This window comes from Astyanax mexicanus, chromosome 11, assembly GCF_023375975.1.
Source record: "Astyanax mexicanus isolate ESR-SI-001 chromosome 11, AstMex3_surface, whole genome shotgun sequence".
Taxonomy (NCBI): domain Eukaryota; kingdom Metazoa; phylum Chordata; class Actinopteri; order Characiformes; family Acestrorhamphidae; genus Astyanax; species Astyanax mexicanus.
In genome coordinates, this window is record NC_064418.1 from 18,065,648 (window position 1) to 18,085,680 (window position 20,033).

Consider the following 20,033-nt stretch of genomic DNA (forward strand, 5'->3'; position numbering starts at 1 on the left):
GACTGGCTTTAAAGTGTCAGGGGGCGAAGGTGGCAAAAAAGCACCGGCTCGCGAGCTGCTTTCACTTTCCCCGAGCCGGGGACGGTCTACCAGCGTTCATTATATATATATATATCAGCTTTCATTATATATATATCAGCTTTCATTATATATATATCGCTTTTATTATATATATATCAGCTTTCATTATATATATATATCAGCTTTCATTATATATATATATCAGCTTTCATTATATATATATCAGCTTTCATTATATATATATATCGCTTTTATTATATATATATCAGCTTTCATTATATATATATCAGCTTTCATTATATATATATCAGCTTTCATTATATATATATATATCAGCTTTCATTATATATATATATCGCTTTTATTATATATATATCGCTTTCATTATATATATATCGGCTTTCATTATATATATATCAGAGTTTATTATATATATATATATCAGCGTTCATTATATATATATCAGCTTTCATTATATATATATCAGAGTTCATTATATATATATCAGTGCTATCCTTACTTCCTTTTCCTGATGATTTAATTTCCTGTTCCTATTTTTCCCCCCAAGCTAGCTGCTGTTGTTAAAAAAATAATTAATAATTAGTTTCCCAAATCCCTATATTTCCCTATATATACATATATAGGGAAATATAGGGATTTGGGAAACTAATTATTAATTATTTTTTCCGTATATATATAGGGAAATATAGGGATTTGGGAAACTAATTATTAATTATTTTTTAATTAATTAAATCTCATTTTTAATATTTATTTAACATTTTAAGCAATTATTTCTTTATTCATTTATTTATATGATATTGTTACAAATAACACTCCATAAGTTTTTTTAACAACAGCAGCTTGCTTGGGGGGAAAAATAGGAACAGGAAATTAAATCATCAGGAAAAGGAAGTAAGGATAACACTGATATATATACAGTTGTGGTCAAAAGTTTACATACACTTGTAAAAAAACATAATGTTATGGCTGTCTTGAGTTTTCAATAAGTTCTACAACTCTTATTTTTCTGTGATAGAGTGATCGGAACACATACATGTTTGTCACAAAAAACAGTCATAAAATTTGGTTCTTTCATAAATTTATTATGGGTCTGCTGAAAATGTCACCAAATCTGCTGGGTCAAAAATATACATACAGCAACATTAGTATTTGGTTACATGTCCCTTGGCCATTTTCACGGCAACTAGGCGCTTTTGGTAGCCATCCACAAGCTCCTGGCAAGCTTCAGGTCGAATGTTTGACCACTCTTCTTGACAGAATTGGTGCAGTTCAGCTAAATGTGATGGTTTTCTTGCATGAACCCGTTTCTTTAGTACTGTCCACATGTTCTCAATGGGCTCATTGGAGTTTTATTTATTGAAATATCTTCTCAGGGCAGCATGTCATACGATTGGCTCTGGGAGACAGCCAATCGGAACACTGGGGGGCGTGGCTATCAGTAATTTGTAATTTGCGCCAAACGGCAATCCCTACGGAGCAACGAGGCGGAGAGGACCACGAGAGTTAAATAGAGTAAGGGAGAATCCTTGAAATAAAGAGGTAAGTGCAGGCGTAATAGCAATTTGACATGTTTTACTTTTGGGTATTTTAAACAAGAGAAAGCATAGCAGTTGAGAAGTTATTTCATTGAGCTAGCTAGCACGGTTGATAGCTGACTGTCTGCTTAACTTTACCTTGAAATTAACCACAACCTGCTAACATGCTAATCTAACTTGCCTTCTAATAGTAAGAGACTAGAAGCAAATGCCTGAAACGCTGGTTTCTGAGCCTCAGCTCTTAAAACACCTGCATTTTAACTACTGGGCTAGCTAGCTAGCGTTAGCTTGCACAATTTAATCCATATCCTTTTAACAGTTTGCCCTTTTCTGTAGCTTACAGCTCCTAAAGCAGCTTGTGGTGGTTATGTTTATATTCTTTTCTTAGAGCAGCTTACAGTACAGCTCCTCTACATTCTGCTCCTAAAGCAGCTTGTGGTGGTTATATTTATATTCTGTTCTTAGAGCAGCTTACAGTACAGCTCCTCTATATTCTGCTCCTAAAGCAGCTTGTGGTGGTTATATTTATATTCTGTTCTTAGAGCAGCTTACAGTACAGCTCCTCTATATTCTGCTCCTAAAGCAGCTTGTGGTGGTTATGTTTATATTCTTTTCTTAGAGCAGCTTACAGCACAGCTCCTCTACATTCTGCTCCTAAAGCAGCTTGTGGTGGTTATATTTATATTCTGTTCTTAGAGCAGCTTACAGTACAGCTCCTCTATATTCTGCTTCTAAAGCAGCTTTTGGTGGTTTTGTTTATATTCTGTTCTTAGAGCAGCTTACAGTACAGCTCCTCTACATTCTGCTCCTAAAGCAGCTTGTGGTGGTTATATTTATATTCTGTTCTTAGAGCAGCTTACAGTACAGCTCCTCTATATTCTGCTTCTAAAGCAGCTTTTGGTGGTTTTGTTTATATTCTGTTCTTAGAGCAGCTTACAGTACAGCTCCTCTATATTCTGCTCCTAAAGCAGCTTGTGGTGGTTATATTTATATTCTGTTCTTAGAGCAGCTTACAGTACAGCTCCTCTATATTCTGCTCCTAAAGCAGCTTGTGGTGGTTATGTTTATATTCTTTTCTTAGAGCAGCTTACAGTACAGCTCCTCTACATTCTGCTCCTAAAGCAGCTTGTGGTGGTTATATTTATATTCTTTTCTTAGTGCAACTTACAGTACAGCTCCTCTATATTCTGCTTCTAAAGCAGCTTGTGGTGGTTTTGTTTATATTCTGTTCTTAGAGCAGCTTACAGTACAGCTCCTCTACATTCTGCTCCTAAAGCAGCTTGTGGTGGTTATATTTATATTCTGTTCTTAGAGCAGCTTACAGTACAGCTCCTCTATATTCTGCTCCTAAAGCAGCTTGTGGTGGTTATGTTTATATTCTTTTCTTAGAGCAGCTTACAGTACAGCTCCTCTACATTCTGCTCCTAAAGCAGCTTGTGGTGGTTATATTTATATTCTGTTCTTAGAGCAGCTTACAGTACAGCTCCTCTATATTCTGCTCCTAAAGCAGCTTGTGGTGGTTATATTTATATTCTGTTCTTAGAGCAGCTTACAGTACAGCTCCTCTATATTCTGCTCCTAAAGCAGCTTGTGGTGGTTATATTTATATTCTGTTCTTAGAGCAGCTTACAGTACAGCTCCTCTATATTCTGCTCCTAAAGCAGCTTGTGGTGGTTATGTTTATATTCTTTTCTTAGAGCAGCTTACAGTACAGCTCCTCTACATTCTGCTCCTAAAGCAGCTTGTGGTGGTTATATTTATATTCTTTTCTTAGAGCAGCTTACAGTACAGCTCCTCTACATTCTGCTCCTAAAGCAGCTTGTGGTGGTTATATTTATATTCTTTTCTTAGTGCAACTTACAGTACAGCTCCTCTATATTCTGCTTCTAAAGCAGCTTGTGGTGGTTTTGTTTATATTCTGTTCTTAGAGCAGCTTACAGTACAGCTCCTCTACATTCTGCTCCTAAAGCAGCTTGTGGTGGTTATATTTATATTCTGTTCTTAGAGCAGCTTACAGTACAGCTCCTCTATATTCTGCTCCTAAAGCAGCTTGTGGTGGTTATGTTTATATTCTTTTCTTAGAGCAGCTTACAGTACAGCTCCTCTACATTCTGCTCCTAAAGCAGCTTGTGGTGGTTATATTTATATTCTGTTCTTAGAGCAGCTTACAGTACAGCTCCTCTATATTCTGCTCCTAAAGCAGCTTGTGGTGGTTATATTTATATTCTGTTCTTAGAGCAGCTTACAGTACAGCTCCTCTATATTCTGCTCCTAAAGCAGCTTGTGGTGGTTATATTTATATTCTGTTCTTAGAGCAGCTTACAGTACAGCTCCTCTATATTCTGCTCCTAAAGCAGCTTGTGGTGGTTATGTTTATATTCTTTTCTTAGAGCAGCTTACAGTACAGCTCCTCTACATTCTGCTCCTAAAGCAGCTTGTGGTGGTTATATTTATATTCTGTTCTTAGAGCAGCTTACAGTACAGCTCCTCTATATTCTGCTCCTAAAGCAGCTTGTGGTGGTTATATTTATATTCTGTTCTTAGAGCAGCTTACAGTACAGCTCCTCTATATTCTGCTCCTAAAGCAGCTTGTGGTGGTTATGTTTATATTCTTTTCTTAGAGCAGCTTACAGCACAGCTCCTCTACATTCTGCTCCTAAAGCAGCTTGTGGTGGTTATATTTATATTCTGTTCTTAGAGCAGCTTACAGTACAGCTCCTCTATATTCTGCTTCTAAAGCAGCTTTTGGTGGTTTTGTTTATATTCTGTTCTTAGAGCAGCTTACAGTACAGCTCCTCTATATTCTGCTCCTAAAGCAGCTTGTGGTGGTTATATTTATATTCTGTTCTTAGAGCAGCTTACAGTACAGCTCCTCTATATTCTGCTCCTAAAGCAGCTTGTGGTGGTTATGTTTATATTCTTTTCTTAGAGCAGCTTACAGTACAGCTCCTCTACATTCTGCTCCTAAAGCAGCTTGTGGTGGTTATATTTATATTCTTTTCTTAGTGCAACTTACAGTACAGCTCCTCTATATTCTGCTTCTAAAGCAGCTTGTGGTGGTTTTGTTTATATTCTGTTCTTAGAGCAGCTTACAGTACAGCTCCTCTACATTCTGCTCCTAAAGCAGCTTGTGGTGGTTATATTTATATTCTGTTCTTAGAGCAGCTTACAGTACAGCTCCTCTATATTCTGCTCCTAAAGCAGCTTGTGGTGGTTATATTTATATTCTGTTCTTAGAGCAGCTTACAGTACAGCTCCTCTATATTCTGCTCCTAAAGCAGCTTGTGGTGGTTATGTTTATATTCTTTTCTTAGAGCAGCTTACAGTACAGCTCCTCTACATTCTGCTCCTAAAGCAGCTTGTGGTGGTTATATTTATATTCTTTTCTTAGTGCAACTTACAGTACAGCTCCTCTATATTCTGCTCCTAAAGCAGCTTGTGGTGGTTATGTTTATATTCTTTTCTTAGAGCAGCTTACAGTACAGCTCCTCTACATTCTGCTCCTAAAGCAGCTTGTGGTGGTTATATTTATATTCTTTTCTTAGTGCAACTTACAGTACAGCTCCTCTACATTCTGCTCCTAAAGCAGCTTGTGGTGGTTATGTTTATATTCTGTTCTTAGAGCACCTTACAGTTTGCAAGTTTTTTGTAACTAATTTTAAAACATTTAGCTTAACATTCACTTTATGCCTCCTTTTTACAGTTTGCAACACTTATGTTGAATTTTCATTGAATTCTCTCTAAGAGTTCTGTTTTAAATTCCCACAGGAATATTGTCCTACTTCCTGTAATGTACGGTAGGTATGTCTTAATACTGGATACACATTGATGATTTGTGAGTATCAATTTGAATTCTGTTTAGAATTTAAAATTATATAATATATTAATTTGTTTTTTTCATTTATACAGACCTTGAGAAACTAATGAAGAAGGATGACGTCCCTGGCCATATTCTTTTGGGACATGTGGGGCTGTTCCCACTAACTGTAGACAGCTTTCGGTCATTGTATGGCCCAAACAGAATTTCAGATGAGGTATGTATAGCCTGAAACACACCAACATTGGACCTTTGCACAGGGAGCCACTCATAAATTCTTTGCCATTACAATTGCATTTGTATATTGCAATATTTTTATTCTTTATTTTCTGTACCACAATGTAATGTCTGGCTTTTAATTTTAATGATGTATTTCTTAGAGCATGTTTGAATAAAATGTGCTATTTTTTTTCTGCCATCATCACATATCTGGTAATGCAAAAATAAATTTGCGTCTTAATTTTAGTGCTGTTAGAGTTAAATGTTTTAATGTAGTTGAAGTGTATTGGTTTTACTTGGTGACGCAAAAATGATCCACAATCTTGCTGTAAAATTTATTGTAAAAGACAAATAGATAAATTCTCCACATGATTTTCTACTTTTCATTTCACTCTGTCCATCTATCACCAACCTTTCGTATTCCCTTTAATAAAACATCTTTCAGGACAAGTTGGAGCACAAATGCACCACTGTTTTCTTTATTTTCATGACTATTTACATTGTAGATTCTTACTGAACGCATCAAAACTGTGAATGAACATGGAATTGAATGAACGTGGAGTTTTGTACTTCACAAAAAAGGTGAAATAACTGAAAACATGTTTTATATTTTAATTTCTTCTAAATAGCCACCCTTTGCTCTGATTACTGCTTTGTACACTTGGCATTCTGAAATGGTTTTCCAAGAGTCTTGAAGGAAGGAGTTCCCAGAGGTGTTTAGCACTTGTTGCCCCTTTGCCTTTGTTGCCCCTTTGCCCCTTTTGCCCCTTTGCTCCAGCTCACCCCAAACCATCTGGATTGGGTTCAGGTCCGGTGACTGTGGAGGCCAAGTAATTTTTTGTTAAGTACATAAAACTCCACATGTCTTCATTCATAGTTTTAATTCCTTCAGTGAGAATCTACAATGTAAATAGTCATAAAAATAAAGAACGCATTGAATGAGAAGGTGTGTCCAAACTTTTGGCCTGTACTGCATATTACTATTATTACCCCTACTTTCTTTGTTTCCAATGTGTGAATTCCTCTGATATTTGTGTATACTGACTTCTGTGCACTGATGTCTTATTTGTCAAAACTGTTGAATAAACAACAATTTGCTTTTAGATCATGGATGCCCTTTTCCACATTAAGAGCAAGGTAATGTGCTATTTCATATTTTGCAGTGTTATTTTTTTACTTAACATTCTTGAATATTAAGAAAAAATGGCCTCTGCAACATTCATAGGGTGATTTGGATCTTCTTGCCATAACGACCCATAGCATGTCAAAGATCCTTGATGGGTGCAAAAGGGCAAGGAGTACATACTTCATGAAGGTATAATTAACATTCTTAAAACCTGACGTTTTATATATATATATATATATATATATATATATATATATATATATATATATATATATATATATATATATATATATATATATATATATATATATATATGTGCGTGTGTGTGTTAAGACACAATCCTTTCCAATATTATTTTGCTTTCAAGACTGACAAACTACAAAACTACAAAAGAGTTATGGGTCCTTACCTAGAGGGAGATCACTGGACCTTTGTTGTAAGTAAATCGGTTTTGCAAATCATTATTTAAGTGTTTGCTTGCAGTTAGGTTGAGTATTTGAGGTAATTGTGGTGTCACAATGATTGTGAAGGTTTGAAGCAAGGAACAGATGGATCAAGCAGTTTAAGTACATCTTTTTAAATTTAGATTACCCTATTAATCGGTTCAGTTCTTACTCATTATCTATACAATATTTTATATATAACTTTTGAATATTTGATGCTAATTGAAATCTCTAGAATTGTGACTTGCTCTATATTTGTCTTTGTTTTAGCATTGCAACTTGGAAAGTAAAGAGATTGTGTATTGTAATTCCTTTGGAGAGTCAAAGGAGAAATGTGAAACCATCAGAGACACCTGGGAGTAGGCAAAATCTTTCATTAATATTTCCTGTCTTTCATATTGCATATGATTTCACTTTCACTGTGACATTTTATATTCTGTTTTTGTCTTTTAATAGACTGTTTGCAAAGAGGAGAGATATTCTTGGTCCATGGACAGTCAAAACCTTACCACATTCAACACAGCTGGATTCCGTGTCATGTGGAGTTTTCACCATAATGGTAAATTAATGTGGCACACTTATGTGTTTTAAGTTTGAGAACCTTTGAACTTAAAGCAATGATATTTTTGGGTTTTAGTTTGCAGAATGTGTTCTTGATGGTAAGGAGTTTCCCAACATCTGTATACTAAACAAACGTAAAGACCTGGCTTCTGAGCTGTGGGCAGGACTAGGTAAAGGCTAATTTTTGAGATTTCATTTATTTAACATCTGTACTCATAATTTCAGCTAATTTCACATGACTAATAAGATAATTGATTTACTCAGTTTGTATGCATTCCTTAGATCACAAAAGAAATTATTGCAGTTGTGGTGAAAGATTCCTGCCTAAAGATGGGGTACAACAACATTTTAGAATCTATTAATTATTTGTTAATGTCCATATTTAATTTTTGTCAGATAAATATTACTCATTTAATTTTATTTTTTTTATTTTCATTGATTTCTCTTCTCTCTTATGTACAAGGTTAAATGCAGTGCCTGCAGTGGGTATTTTCATGGCAAGTGCCTCAAAGCAAAAGGCCAGTGTGTCATCTGTGCAGGTATGTGCAGCTTTTTTAATTAGGGATTTTTAAGCGTTCCTATTCATTTGGTACCCTCCTCTACCTGCTTTGTTGTGGCTTCTTCTCTCAAAGGATAAATTCTTTGGATATTTTCAGCTGGCTGTAGCAGCACTGAGCAGGTGAACACTGATGTCTGTGAGACCAGTCAGAAGAGTGGGTATTCGTGTAAGCTCACTGGATGTTTAAATTAGGAAAAGAGAGACAAATCAATGCATTTTAAGGAGCCTATGAGTATTTATAGGCATGCTTTACTATACAATATTAACTTAAATGTTTGTAATTATTTTTTTCCCTGTCTTCAAAAAGGTGTGGATGAAGACCAGATCACCCTCAGGGTCTGTGACATGGGTCAGTATCAGCTCATACATTATGCACCATTTAATGACCAAGCTTTTGTTTTACACAGGCTGTGGTGCTACACTTCCTAGGACTTCAGTCTTTATTGGTTTGTATAGGTTTGCATTTTTGGAAGGTTTGCCAAAACAACTGTCAATCTCACCATTTTACATGTCTGTTTGTTCTATACAGTCAGCTGTGAAACTGAGGAGCCACATGAGGAGGAGCCACATGAGGAGGAGCCACATGAGGAGGAGCCACATGAGGAGGAGCCACATGAGGAGGAGCCACATGAGGAGGAGCCACATGAGGAGGAGCCACATGAGGAGGAGCCACATGAGGAGGAGCCACATGAGGAGGAGAGAAAAGGTATTTATAAAAAGTAATAATACAAAATAAAGATGCAGTGTCTGTGTAAACTGCTTATAATTCATGGACATTATACATTTACACATGACTTTTTACATCTGTTGTTTTTGTGGTATTTGCACAGGTCAGGTTAAATTGTAATAACTCATTGTACTTTGCCATCCTACTCTGTTTGAATGTGTACATTTACTGACATTGCAGATGGGTTCTATGTAGAGAGCCTTCTCAAAGTTGCAAGCTCCAAGAAAGTTAAAAGGTACATACAGAGTGCTTATTCATCAACTTGTTGCATGAGTAATAAAGATAAATTTGTTTATGGAACAGATACATTTTCCGGATAATCATCATACAGGAAATGCAGACAAAAAAAGTGTCTTAAAACTTGGTACCACATTCCGCAACTCAGATAATTTTGGGATGATTGTACTGATTTTATTGTACAGGCACTTTGTAACAGTTGCAGAGCTACAGAGGAGATGCTCAGCCCCAGAAAACTACTCTGCCAACCTCATGGTCACATACTTGAGGAAGGCAAAACATAAGAAAAAGGAGTTAGAAGGGCAGTTGAGACAGGCAGGAGTGCAACCTTCTAAATATGCAGCAAACACTACTATGTGCTCCCGGCTGGTGGAAGGTAACATTTAGGCTTAGGCAGTACTTTCTGAGGTTGTAAAAAACGTGTTTCTGTTCTGAGTACATAGTTCATTCTTCACGTAAGGTTGAAGTAATATATTTAGTGTTTCAGTGAATGGATAGACAGTTAGTTTGTATTTTTTCTTGTACATCACAGATGAGTGCAAAAGTCTGGCAGAGGACCTTGGACAGCTCACAAAGCACATCCCCTTTGAAAGCATTGGGAAAAGACTGGCTGAGGGCAACAAAAACATACCATCTGCTATTGTAAAAGTTGAAGAATTGAGGTAAATTTCTTATACTTCTAGTTTCCTTTGTCTTCCCTACGTTACACACACATGCGGCAAAAAGTACCACTGCATTTATATATACAGGCAGAAAACAGTGTGAATTGAATTTCTTTTGATTACATGTTTCACACTATGCAAATGATGACTTATTTTTGTATGTTTGCAGTGCTGAACTACAGGAAGTGGAGAAAGTCCTTAATGAACACTTTGAGACCTATAACAAGGTCACACACACGCTTGGGCCCAGTGTCAGCCATGTGGTGTTCAGTTTGATAAAACAGTGCCTAACTGCAAAAATGACTGCTCTAGAAGAGATGAACAGCTGCTGATCAGCTTAGTTGTTTTTTTTTGTACATATGCACATTGTTCAAATTGCACATTGTTTAAAAAAAAAAAAAAAAAAGTTTGTGTTATCTGGCAGTTCTTGCTTAGCAAACTGAAGAGTCAATTCTGTGATTGGATAGCTTTTATGCCCAGTGGGTTGTAATACAAACGTTTGTAGTACAAACGTTCTGGATGCAAATTTATCTGTAGTAGGCCAGTGTAGCTGCTGGTTTCTGTTCAGTTCACTTCTTTTAATTAGCTAGGGGGAGTACCACAAATCAGGTTTTGTCCAGTTCCTTTCTAGGTCTCAGTACTTGCTAGATTTTCATTGGCATTGCACTTGTCATGTAATTCTGTTTTTATCTTTCTAGGTTTTTCTTTTATAATTTTTTTTATCATTTGCTCTGGCAGTATCTCAACTGGAGTTTATGGCCTATTTGTACTTGACATTCATTTGTGCTAGTGACAGAACACTAAGCATTTTTGTATAAGTTGCTCTAAATAAGAACAGCTGCTTAATGCTGTAAAATTTAAAATTATAAATACTCTTGAATATCTTGTTTCTTTCCTTTGTTGTTTGTTTATATTTCTATCACTGCATTTGAAAATATTTCAACTGTGGCGTCATACAACCTGATTGGTATAATGATGAAGTTGAATTTAATTGAATACTTCATTAGTTAGATGTGATTTAAGGCAGATAAAGTTTGTCATTCCTTTTAGGACTTTTTAAACAAATTAAAACAAAGCTTAAAAAACAAAGTAATCAACAATTTATTTACATTTATAACATCCATATCAAGAATCAACATCCAAATATACACTTGGTGGAGTTTTTAAACACTGTCCATTCTGTTGAGTTACCTTGACCTAACTAGTTGTAAAGTCAGAGATGATGGCTCAATTATTGCTGCCATTTTTGTTATAGTCCTTCATCAGTGCTTTCCAGTTGGCTAAAAAGTTTTGGTTGGTGGACCAGTCCAAAGTGTCACAAGAGGTAAAAAAAAAAAAAGCACAGCACAGCTGTGTCTGATCTACCCACACCAGCAACACATAAGTGTCACTGCAATGCTGAGAATGAAAAACAACACAAATAATACCTGCTACATGGGGATACTTAGTATTGAAGAACTAGGTAACTGCTGTGACTGATGGATGACAGCAAATGTAATTTGCTGTAACAAAGTGGTCCTACATGTTCATTGGAGCTGATAAATTACCATTAGGGTATATCCACCATATTTTTAAAGTGTTCACTGAGAAAAGGAGAAAAGAAATGTGACCAACAGTTACACAATTCCCTCTCTTGACACACTTTTCTTCTTTATGTTCCGCACACGTAACCTGTGTGACCTTACAGGTTTAAAAGTCTCTCTAGCTTCACGTTTGGCCTTCTCAATACGTTGCCGATATGCATGCAGGGCAGAGATTTTGCGTTTCTTAGAAACTATTCCAAAGTTTGCAAATGCCATTTTGTGTGCTTTCTGGATTGTATTGTGCAGTTCTCTGCTGTACTTGTAGTTTGGTGAGTGACTCCATTCAAGCAAGTCTGACAGCATGGTCTGCACTGTAGGCTTTGGTTTAGGACACAGCTGATGGGCAATCTCACTTTCAGTCATGGCCATGCAAGAAGAGGTCATGTTAATTTCAAGGATATCCGCAAGATGTAGGCACACACATTTTTCTTGGTAACTGTTGGCAGTACAAGTGCAAAAAGCAGATTCACCTCTAAAGACAAATGTGGCATTGCCATCATGATGGTATACTGAAAGACAGTCTCCATCTATGTAGAACTGATCATTGTCAAAATATTGTTTTGCCACTCTATTGCGTAAAACTTGTATGTTTATGCCTCTTCTTTGTGCCTCAGTTTTGGCCATCATGGTGTGCTTGCACAGATTGCCTCTGTCATAGGTTTTGCAGTCACAGAGCATCCAGACTAAATCAACTGTAATTATACGAGGGTCTGACACTGTTGACATGAAATCTTCTGGCAGTGAACATCTCCCATCTTCACCTATGTGAATTTTTTCATGCAGACCATCCCCCAGCATACTTGTAGTAGGTACAGAAGTAGATGATGATGATGATGATGATGATGAAGAAGTGTTAAGTCGTCCAGCATGTATGAGGTCATCCAAATAACTAGAAGAAAGCAATACATTGTATAATAACAACCACCAATGAATAACAAATAAACCAAAAACCCTAATTGAATCTGACCACTTTCCTATTTATTTATATATTTTTTTAAACAATAGAGAAACAGTCTTATTTATTCAAGTTTCCCCATGCAACTAACATAATAGCTAATTGATGAAAGCCAAGACCTAATGAACTTACTTGTAATATTTTTGGACATCTCCACAAAGCAATTGAAGAAGCTGGTCAACTCGTTTGTTTGCTTGACCTCGCAAAAACTGGTATTTTATAGTGAAGAAGAATCTGAAAAGGGGAAGAAACATACATGCACCTGTAGTAAAATCATGAATAACACAGCAGAATAATTTCACACCTGAAGCTTCTTGCTAGGTGGTTGCAAAGGTGGTTGTTCCTGTTACTGTGGTATTAGTGTTTTTGGGATTAGGAACAGGATTGCAACTGTGGATTAAAAACAGAGGAGTGATGGTCAGTACAGATGTGGATTAAAAACAGGAGTGATGGTCAGTACAGATGTGGATTAGAAACAGGAGTGATGGTCAGTACAGATGTGGATTAGAAACAGGAGTGGTGGTCAGAATAGCTGTGGATTAAAAACAGAGGAGTGATGTTCAGTACAGATGTGGATTAGAAACAGGAGTGGTGGTCAGAATAGCTGTGGATTAAAAACAGAGGAGTGATGTTCAGTACAGATGTGGATTAAAAACAGGAGTGATGGTCAGTACAGATGTGGATTAGAAACAGGAGTAATGGTCAGAACAGATGTGGATTAGAAACATGGAGCAATGGTCAGTATAGCTGTGGATTAGAAACAGGAGTGATTCTTAGAATAGCTGTGGATTAGAAACAGGGGTGATGGTCAGAACAGCTGTGGATTAGAAACAAGAATGATGGTCATTATAGCTGTGGATTTAGAAACAAAGGAGTGATGTCAGAATAGCTGTGGATTAGGCACAGAGTAATGCAGGTTGCTGTTAAGTAATAATAGTGATGCAAAATTCTTTGCATTTAACATCATAATTTTAAATGAAATACATTATGCCATTTTACAGTTGCTAAGATTAATCTGTGGAAACATACAAGTTTGCTTTATTTACATAATTCCTTAATAACTGATTGCAGGAACTACCTGTATGATTACTCTATGCCAGTACCTCTCTGCTTTGTTGTTGGTGTCACTGCTGTTGTGCTGAAACAATCGTCCAAAGTTTGCCCAGAGTGCGGCGAAAGGAAACCATTGGTCCCTGAGGTAATGGGTTACCCGGCTGCTACCAAACTGGGCCTCAAGGTCTCTACACTTTGAAGCAGACACACTTTCAAAATCTTCTTCCTGAAATGTGTCACAAGCAGACGATTATCTTTTTCAATTTATCTTGCAAACAACGTAACATATAGAAATATATATTTTTCCTTTGACAAAGTGAAACAAGAATAATAACATTCAGTTGCAAGATGTCACAGAAATCCCTCCTTTAGTACCGTCATGCAGGCTTTCATTGTCATCATGGCATGTATAACGGTGTTTCTTTGGGCAGGTGATAGGTTTCCTCCATCTTTTTTCACCAGCCAGCGATGTACAGCCTTGAACATACAATACAAATACACTTAGTGCTGGGCGATAAAAAGATAACAATATTTATTGCAAAATAATAGAGGGAAGCTTGTGTGATTTGGGACGGGTCCTTGCACGAGTAAAGGCAGTGCAGCTTTTAGCAATCAGCTTTTGTGATTAAACTATGAGAGTGTTTCTGTCAAAGTCACTAAATATTGAAATGAATAATAATGATAATATAAATAACAACAGTCATTATTATTATTATTATGTCAGTCAATTCTATTTGTGTCAATGTAAAAGTTGGTGAAACAAGTTTTGGTTTGTGTATTAGTATTTATTATTTATGCATTTTATTTTTCAACACATTTAAACAATATCACTATAATATGATAAGCGTGACAGTTTTGGTCATTATAATGCTGATATAAAATGCAAATATTGTTTCATCAAATATTGTTTCAAGCACACAGCACAGAGTGCAGAGGGAGCAGTGGTTTAATCCACATGCTAATGTTTTGGTTACTGCAGATGAATGAATCACAGACATTTGACATGAATAATTGCGCACCCTGTGTGAGGCAACAAACTCCCACATCTCAATATCTTCACTTATCAATGAGTAGTACAAAGTAACCTTTAGATGTAACAGAAATAATGGTTTGATTATATCGTGATATATATTGATATTGACTGATATAAAAAAAATATTGTGATATGATTTTTTCCCATATTCCCAAGCCTTAAATACACTGTTATATGTAGAGGGTAAATTGTTGGACAAATATAAGAAAATGCAGCTGAAAAGTACATTTTATATTTCTGTAGACCATAGGTGTCAAATTCTGGCCCGCGGACCAAATTTGGCCCATAGTGTAAACATATTTGGCCAGTGAGACAATACCGCATGACTCATAGAACTGGTCCACTGGTATTATACAGCGCATGTATCACTAATATAACTGCAATGCTCTGGGGCAGATACCTTGCAACCGGAGTGCAGTATGATAACTACAAATCCCAGAATGCTCTGCTGTTTTTTTTGGCGTTTAAAATTCAATTTTGCATGTATTCAATATTAACCCTTGTTTTAGGGTCTGTGGGACCCGTTTAATTTTTTTATCAAAAGAAAAAAAAAGATAGTTATTGTAATTGGGAAGAAGTAAACATTTGTTTAATATTTTAACATATAACTGATTGTGTTGATTTGAAAACCTGAGAACCTGAACACTGGCTGAACACAAAAATAGGAACAACACAAGGGTTACGTTATATATTATATAATATTAAGCTTTGCTTGTTCCGTTTATGTTTGAGCAAAAATTGTTCATGACCATATAAAAAGGTTAATTGTTATATCTAGTGGAAGATTTTTTATCATAACTATCAATGTCGGCCCGCAACTTTGTCCAAGTTTTAAATTTTGTCCCACTGTGTATTTGAGTTTGACACCCCTTCTGTAAACCATTCTGAACAAAATTAAGGGAGGCAAGTAGTGCATCAGGTAAAATTGAGAACAGGCAAAATTATTTCCAAAGCTGATTGATATTATTATACAGCTTGTTCTATAATTACATTTTATATAGGGAAATATATAAAAATGTATTTATACTAACTAACTAACTGAATACTACCTACACAAATAATGCAATTCCTCCAGGAGATATTTCGAAATTGTTAAAAACTAAAAAATAAAGTAGTGTTTTTCTACTTAATGTTAAAATAGTGTTTAACAGTTTTTCAGAGCAAATAAACCATTACTGTTCAGATAAATATTTTTTTCATTCCTATTTTCTCAGATAACATGTTCACATATTATATTATTACACTGAATATTCTGTGTTATGGAAGTGTAATACACACCTGCAAAACATGAAACCAGCATAAGAGAACTTTGGTCTTTGGGAAGGTCTGTCGTATGGCACCAAGTTCTTTTAAGTCACGATCTATCATTACTGACCTACAGAACACACACACACACACACACACACACACACAGAACATACATATGCAAATAGAAATATGTATGTGGGTACAGTGTTATGGGTGCAATTATAATTGTCAGGTCAGGTGGCTGGGTGACAGGTTATGGGGACATTGAACATTTTGATTTTTTGTGAGAGAACATGACTAGTGGATACATGTGAATGGACAGACAGGTGACTGGAGACAGGTGACTGGAGACAGGTGGGTGGGTGGAGACAGGTGGGTGGGTGGAGACAGGTGGGTGGGTGGGTGGAGACAGGTGGGTGGGTGGGTGGAGACAGGTGGGTGGGTGGAGACAGGTGGGTGGGCAGGCACTCACCTTGGGTAAAAGCCTGGATTGCACGAGGATAGGCTCTTCAAGCAAACAGTCAGTGTTTCAGATGATTCATGGCTTACAATAAAGTAGGCAAAAGGAACTCCTCTTCCTGTTTGATTCACTAATAAAAGGGCATAAAAGGCATAACCATATGAGGTTAAACCTTTGTAGGACGCATCCATGAAAATCATGGGATTGGGATTTTCTTGCAAAAGAGCCTTCTGTGCTGGTGTTTGAACTACTATGATCAAAGGTTGATCTTTTGTGATTGGTTGATAAAAACAAATGTTTTCCTTCAGGTCAGTGCTGATCAACTTGTCAACACTCACAGAATCATCAATATCAGGTAAAATGATGGATTGCAAACTTCGCTTTACTAATCTAACATCATTAGGGGTGAGATAGTATCTTCTGTTGTGCTTATCTGTGTGCCCATGACTTTGTGCCCAATTACAACTTTTTAACACAACTTGGGATACTGACAGTCCTTGGTTAAGCCACATCTCCACAAATCCTAATAATTCAGGATCAACTGGGTTCTTCGTTAGCTCTTCAGGATTGGATACATTGTGTCCTGTATGTTCCAACATGTGTCGAATTATTACAGCTTTGTATCCAGCCTCCCTGACCATTTTAAAAGAAACATAAGCCTGGCAGGAATTGGCTCTTGTTTTACTGGACTCCCCTTTGCTTTGTCCTTTTGCCTTATTTGATCTTTCACAGGCATAAAAATAATAGTCTTTGCTGGTGGACTTAGGTGCTTGGAAAAAATAATTCCTTTCCTCTTGGATCTTGGTGATGTAGGAGTCCATAAATTCCTTCTCATTTCCATTAATAAGTTGGACTTCTGTATTTACTTTAGAATCTTTGGGTTTCCTCAGATTTTTTGCTATTCCTTCAAGCCACACCTTCTGCATTGTCTACAAGAAACACAATTAGAGATATTAATAACTTGCCATAATAACATTTTAAATGAACTAAATTTAGATTTTATTGTATTTAAACATAATAAAACATACAGAATGAAAGAAAACGGTAGAGTAAAGAAACTGATATACAAAACAATGAATATTATGATTGTGCAGGAAAAATCAAACGTTTGTCATGTCTACTACATACACATTAGAATAATCTAAACATAGGAAAGGGATGTAATTAATAAAAAACTGCTTATAGAATATTTAGGAGTATAATGTAGAGGAGCTGTTCTGTAAGCTGCTCTAAGAACAGAATATAAACATAACCACCACAAGCTGCTTTAGGAGCAGAATGTAGAGGAGCTGCACTGTAAACTGCTCTAAGAACAGAATATAAACAAAACCACCACAAGCTGCTTTAGAAGCAGAATGTAGAGGAGCTGTACTGTAAGCTGCTCTAAGAACAGAATATAAACAAAACCACCACAAGCTGCTTTAGGAGCAGAATGTAGAGGAGCTGTGCTGTAAGCTGCTCTAAGAACAGAATATAAACAAAACCACCACAAGCTGCTTTAGGAGCAGAATGTAGAGGAGCTGTACTGTAAGCTGCTCTAAGAACAGAATATAAATATAACCACCACAAGCTGCTTTAGAAGCAGAATTTAGAGGAGCTGTACTGTAAGCTGCTCTAAGAAAAGAATATAAACAAAACCACCACAAGCTGCTTTAGGAGCAGAATGTAGAGGAGCTGTACTGTAAGCTGCTCTAAGAACAGAATATAAACAAAACCACCACAAGCTGCTTTAGGAGCAGAATGTAGAGGAGCTGTGCTGTAAGCTGCTCTAAGAACAGAATATAAACAAAACCACCACAAGCTGCTTTAGGAGCAGAATATAGAGGAGCTGTACTGTAAGCTGCTCTAAGAACAGAATATAAACAAAACCACCACAAGCTGCTTTAGGAGCATAATGTAGAGGAGCCGTGCTGTAAGCTGCTCTAAGAACAGAATATAAATATAACCACCACAAGCTGCTTTAGGAGCAGAATGTAGAGGAGCTGTGCTGTAAGCTGCTCTAAGAACAGAATATAAACAAAACCACCACAAGCTGCTTTAGGAGCAGAATATAGAGGAGCTGTACTGTAAGCTGCTCTAAGAACAGAATATAAACAAAACCACCACAAGCTGCTTTAGGAGCATAATGTAGAGGAGCTGTACTGTAAGCTGCTCTAAGAACAGAATATAAATATAACTACCACAAGGTGCTTTAGGAGCAGAATGTAGAGGAGCTGTTCTGTAAGCTGCTCTAAGAACAGAATATAAACATAACCACCACAAGCTGCTTTAGGAGCAGAATGTAGAGGAGCTGTACTGTAAGCTGCTCTAAGAACAGAATATAAATATAACTACCACAAGGTGCTTTAGGAGCAGAATGTAGAGGAGCTGTTCTGTAAGCTGCTCTAAGAACAGAATATAAACATAACCACCACAAGCTGCTTTAGGAGCAGAATGTAGAGGAGCTGTACTGTAAGCTGCTCTAAGAACAGAATATAAATATAACCACCACAAGCTGCTTTAGAAGCAGAATATAGAGGAGCTGTACTGTAAGCTGCTCTAAGAACAGAATATAAATATAACCACCACAAGCTGCTTTAGAAGCAGAATATAGAGGAGCTGTACTGTAAGCTGCTCTAAGAAAAGAATATAAACAAAACCACCACAAGCTGCTTTAGGAGCAGAATGTAGAGGAGCTGTACTGTAAGCTGCTCTAAGAACAGAATATAAACAAAACCACCACAAGCTGCTTTAGGAGCAGAATGTAGAGGAGCTGTACTGTAAGCTGCTCTAAGAACAGAATATAAACAAAACCACCACAAGCTGCTTTAGGAGCATAATGTAGAGGAGCCGTGCTGTAAGCTGCTCTAAGAACAGAATATAAATATAACCACCACAAGCTGCTTTAGGAGCAGAATGTAGAGGAGCTGTGCTGTAAGCTGCTCTAAGAACAGAATATAAACAAAACCACCACAAGCTGCTTTAGGAGCTGTAAGCTACAGAAAAGGGCAAACTGTTAAAAGGATATGGATTAAATTGTGCAAGCTAACGCTAGCTAGCTAGCCCAGTAGTTAAAATGCAGGTGTTTTAAGAGCTGAGGCTCAGAAACCAGCGTTTCAGGCATTTGCTTCTAGTCTCTTACTATTAGAAGGCAAGTTAGATTAGCATGTTAGCAGGTTGTGGTTAATTTCAAGGTAAAGTTAAGCAGACAGTCAGCTATCAACCGTGCTAGCTAGCTCAATGAAATAACTTCTCAACTGCTATGCTTTCTCTTGTTTAAAATACCCAAAAGTAAAACATGTCAAATTGCTATTACGCCTGCACTTACCTCTTTATTTCAAGGATTCTCCCTTACTCTATTTAACTCTCGTGGTCCTCTCCGCCTCGTTGCTCCGTAGGGATTGCCGTTTGGCGCAAATTACAAATTACTGATAGCCACGCCCCCCAGTGTTTCGATTGGCTGTCTCCCAGAGCCAATCGTATGACATGCTGCCCTGAGAAGATATTTCAATAAATAAAACTCCAACGAGCTCTCAATGGGGTTTAAGTCAGAACTTTGGGAAGGCCATTCTAAAACCTTAATTCTAGCCTGGTTTAGCCATTCCTTTACCACTTTTGATGTGTGTTTTGGGTCATTGTCTTGTTGGAACACCCAACTGCGCCCAAGACCCAACCTTCGGGCTGATGGTTTTAAGTTTTCCTGCAGAATTTGGAGGTAATCCTCCTTCTTCATTATCCCATTTACTTTCTGCAAAGAACCAGTTCCACTGGCAGCAAAACATCCCCAGAGCATA

General features: G+C 36.8%; 2 protein-coding genes across 10 annotated transcripts; one reads left to right on the plus strand and one right to left on the minus strand.

Moving 5' to 3' along the window:
• Window positions 1–1,380: 1,380 nt before the first annotated feature.
• On the plus strand, window positions 1,381–10,813 carry LOC111194920 (uncharacterized). 8 transcript variants are annotated; one of them, XM_049485035.1, is made up of 18 exons: window positions 1,381–1,581; window positions 5,346–5,378; window positions 5,487–5,611; window positions 6,718–6,750; window positions 6,839–6,928; window positions 7,107–7,175; window positions 7,453–7,541; window positions 7,639–7,741; window positions 7,820–7,913; window positions 8,008–8,078; window positions 8,207–8,282; window positions 8,400–8,468; window positions 8,610–8,651; window positions 8,832–9,008; window positions 9,210–9,264; window positions 9,452–9,642; window positions 9,799–9,928; window positions 10,098–10,813. In XM_049485035.1, the coding sequence occupies exons 3-18, from the start codon at window positions 5,501–5,503 to the stop codon at window positions 10,258–10,260; spliced, it is 1,563 nt and encodes a 520-aa protein (XP_049340992.1). In that variant the 5' UTR covers window positions 1,381–1,581; window positions 5,346–5,378; window positions 5,487–5,500; the 3' UTR covers window positions 10,261–10,813. The 8 variants fall into 8 exon arrangements, with proteins under 8 accessions (XP_049340992.1, XP_049340989.1, XP_049340990.1 ...); XM_049485032.1 differs by having other exon boundaries at window positions 5,346–5,374; XM_049485033.1 differs by having other exon boundaries at window positions 5,346–5,374; window positions 8,400–8,456.
• A 192-nt stretch (window positions 10,814–11,005) lies between these two features.
• On the minus strand, window positions 11,006–19,765 carry LOC111195777 (uncharacterized). 2 transcript variants are annotated; one of them, XM_049485030.1, is made up of 7 exons: window positions 19,568–19,765; window positions 16,273–17,189; window positions 15,831–15,927; window positions 13,895–13,996; window positions 13,570–13,745; window positions 12,599–12,700; window positions 11,006–12,400 (listed from the first exon to the last, which is right to left on the minus strand). In XM_049485030.1, the coding sequence occupies exons 2-7, from the start codon at window positions 17,184–17,186 to the stop codon at window positions 11,545–11,547; spliced, it is 2,247 nt and encodes a 748-aa protein (XP_049340987.1). In that variant the 5' UTR covers window positions 17,187–17,189; window positions 19,568–19,765; the 3' UTR covers window positions 11,006–11,544. The 2 variants fall into 2 exon arrangements, with proteins under 2 accessions (XP_049340987.1, XP_049340988.1); XM_049485031.1 differs by having other exon boundaries at window positions 13,545–13,745.
• Between the last annotated feature and the right edge of the window lie 268 nt (window positions 19,766–20,033).

Coding starts and splice junctions, on each gene's coding strand:
- LOC111195777 (XM_049485030.1), bottom strand. CDS start 17,186: ATGCAGAAGGTGTGGCTTGAAGGAATAGCAAAAAATCTGAGGAAACCC. Junction 13,997..15,830: donor GCTGGTTTCATGTTTTGCAG/GTGTGTATTACA, acceptor TGTATGTTCAAG/GCTGTACATCGCTGGCTGGT. Junction 12,401..12,598: donor GATGTCCAAAAATATTACAA/GTAAGTTCATTA, acceptor GCTTTCTTCTAG/TTATTTGGATGACCTCATAC.
- LOC111194920 (XM_049485032.1), top strand. Junction 6,929..7,106: donor GGAGTACATACTTCATGAAG/GTATAATTAACA, acceptor TTTGCTTTCAAG/ACTGACAAACTACAAAACTA. Junction 7,742..7,819: donor GTGGAGTTTTCACCATAATG/GTAAATTAATGT, acceptor TTTGGGTTTTAG/TTTGCAGAATGTGTTCTTGA.